The sequence below is a fragment of the Aplysia californica genome, unplaced genomic scaffold (assembly GCF_000002075.1).
Source record: "Aplysia californica isolate F4 #8 unplaced genomic scaffold, AplCal3.0 scaffold00592, whole genome shotgun sequence".
Classification (NCBI taxonomy): domain Eukaryota; kingdom Metazoa; phylum Mollusca; class Gastropoda; order Aplysiida; family Aplysiidae; genus Aplysia; species Aplysia californica.
In genome coordinates this window covers 245,564-246,692 of record NW_004797862.1, presented here as the reverse complement: position 1 = coordinate 246,692, position 1,129 = coordinate 245,564, and the positions used below count along the sequence as shown (strand labels likewise).

The 1,129-nt window shown below is 44.5% G+C and overlaps 1 protein-coding gene across 1 annotated transcript in view; it reads right to left on the bottom strand.

Annotated features, from left to right (window-relative positions):
* LOC101852044 (serpin B4) overlaps positions 1–954 on the bottom strand; it is a gene marked incomplete at its 5' end in the record, with an annotated part of 4,225 nt that extends 3,271 nt beyond the window's left edge. The window contains 2 exon segments of the mRNA XM_005107316.2: positions 64–249; positions 810–954. Coding sequence (XP_005107373.2) covers positions 64–249; positions 810–954 — 331 coding nt within the window.
* Positions 955–1,129: the final 175 nt, after the last annotated feature.

Sequence of the window (1,129 nt, the reverse complement as noted above, 5' to 3'; positions counted from 1 at the left end):
CCCAAATAATTTGCTACCAGCGGAATCCTCAAAGTATCCGGGTAAAAAAAGCCCACTCCTCACCTTGTGTTATTCCACTGAAGTCAGCAGCATTAGCGTCAAAAGCCTTCACCATGCCTAGTGCTTTCAGTTGATCCTTCAAATGGAATGTCGATTCGATCTTGAATTTTGGAATCTCCAAGCTCACGTATTGTGGCTGGAAGCCGTCGAAGAGTTTGTTGATAGCATCTCCAGAGGTCAAGGATGTCTCTGGAAAAGTTCAGTTCATTTCAGTTTTTGTTATAATTTTGGCTGTTCTAGACACACAGACCCCCTCCCCCCCACACAAACACACACATACACACTCAAACTCACACAAACACACACACAAACACACATACACTCACACAAACACACACACAAACACACATACACCCCCCCCCCTCCGCCATACACACACCAAACATAATGTTACTCTTATTAATTCCTTTCAAAACTGTCTGAGTATGTACAGGAGAACAAGACTCATCCAGTGCAGTGATCCCACCCCCCACACACACACCAAACATAATGCTATAGTCATCTATTCCTGACAAAACTGTCTGTGTATGCACAGGAGAACGAGACTCACCCAGTGCAGTGATCCCACCCACACCACACATACACACAGCAAACATAATGCTATATATAGTAATTAATTCCTGACCAAACTGTCTGTGTATGTACAGGAGAACGAGACTCACCCACACACACACAGCAAACATAATGCTATATATAGTCATCAATTCCTGACAAAACTGTCTCTGTATGTACAGGAGAACGAGACTCACCCAGTGCAGTGATCCCATCCACACTCTGCGGCAGCACGACGTACATGGAGAAACGGCCTCCTTTGAAGGGAATCCTCACCATGTCAGCTTTCAGGGAGTTGTCACTCTTGAAGTTTACGTAACGGTCATCTCTCATCATGTCAACCTGATTGAGATGGACCAAGAGAGGGATGGTCTGTGACATTTGCAGTCATGAGGAAGTCGTTGTCGTCGTCGTTGTTGTTGTCGTCGTCGTTGTTTGCTGTTATTGCTGTTGTTGTTGTTGTTGTTGTTGTTGTTGTTGTTGTTGTTTTGTTGTTGTTGTTGTGTGTTTGTGTGTG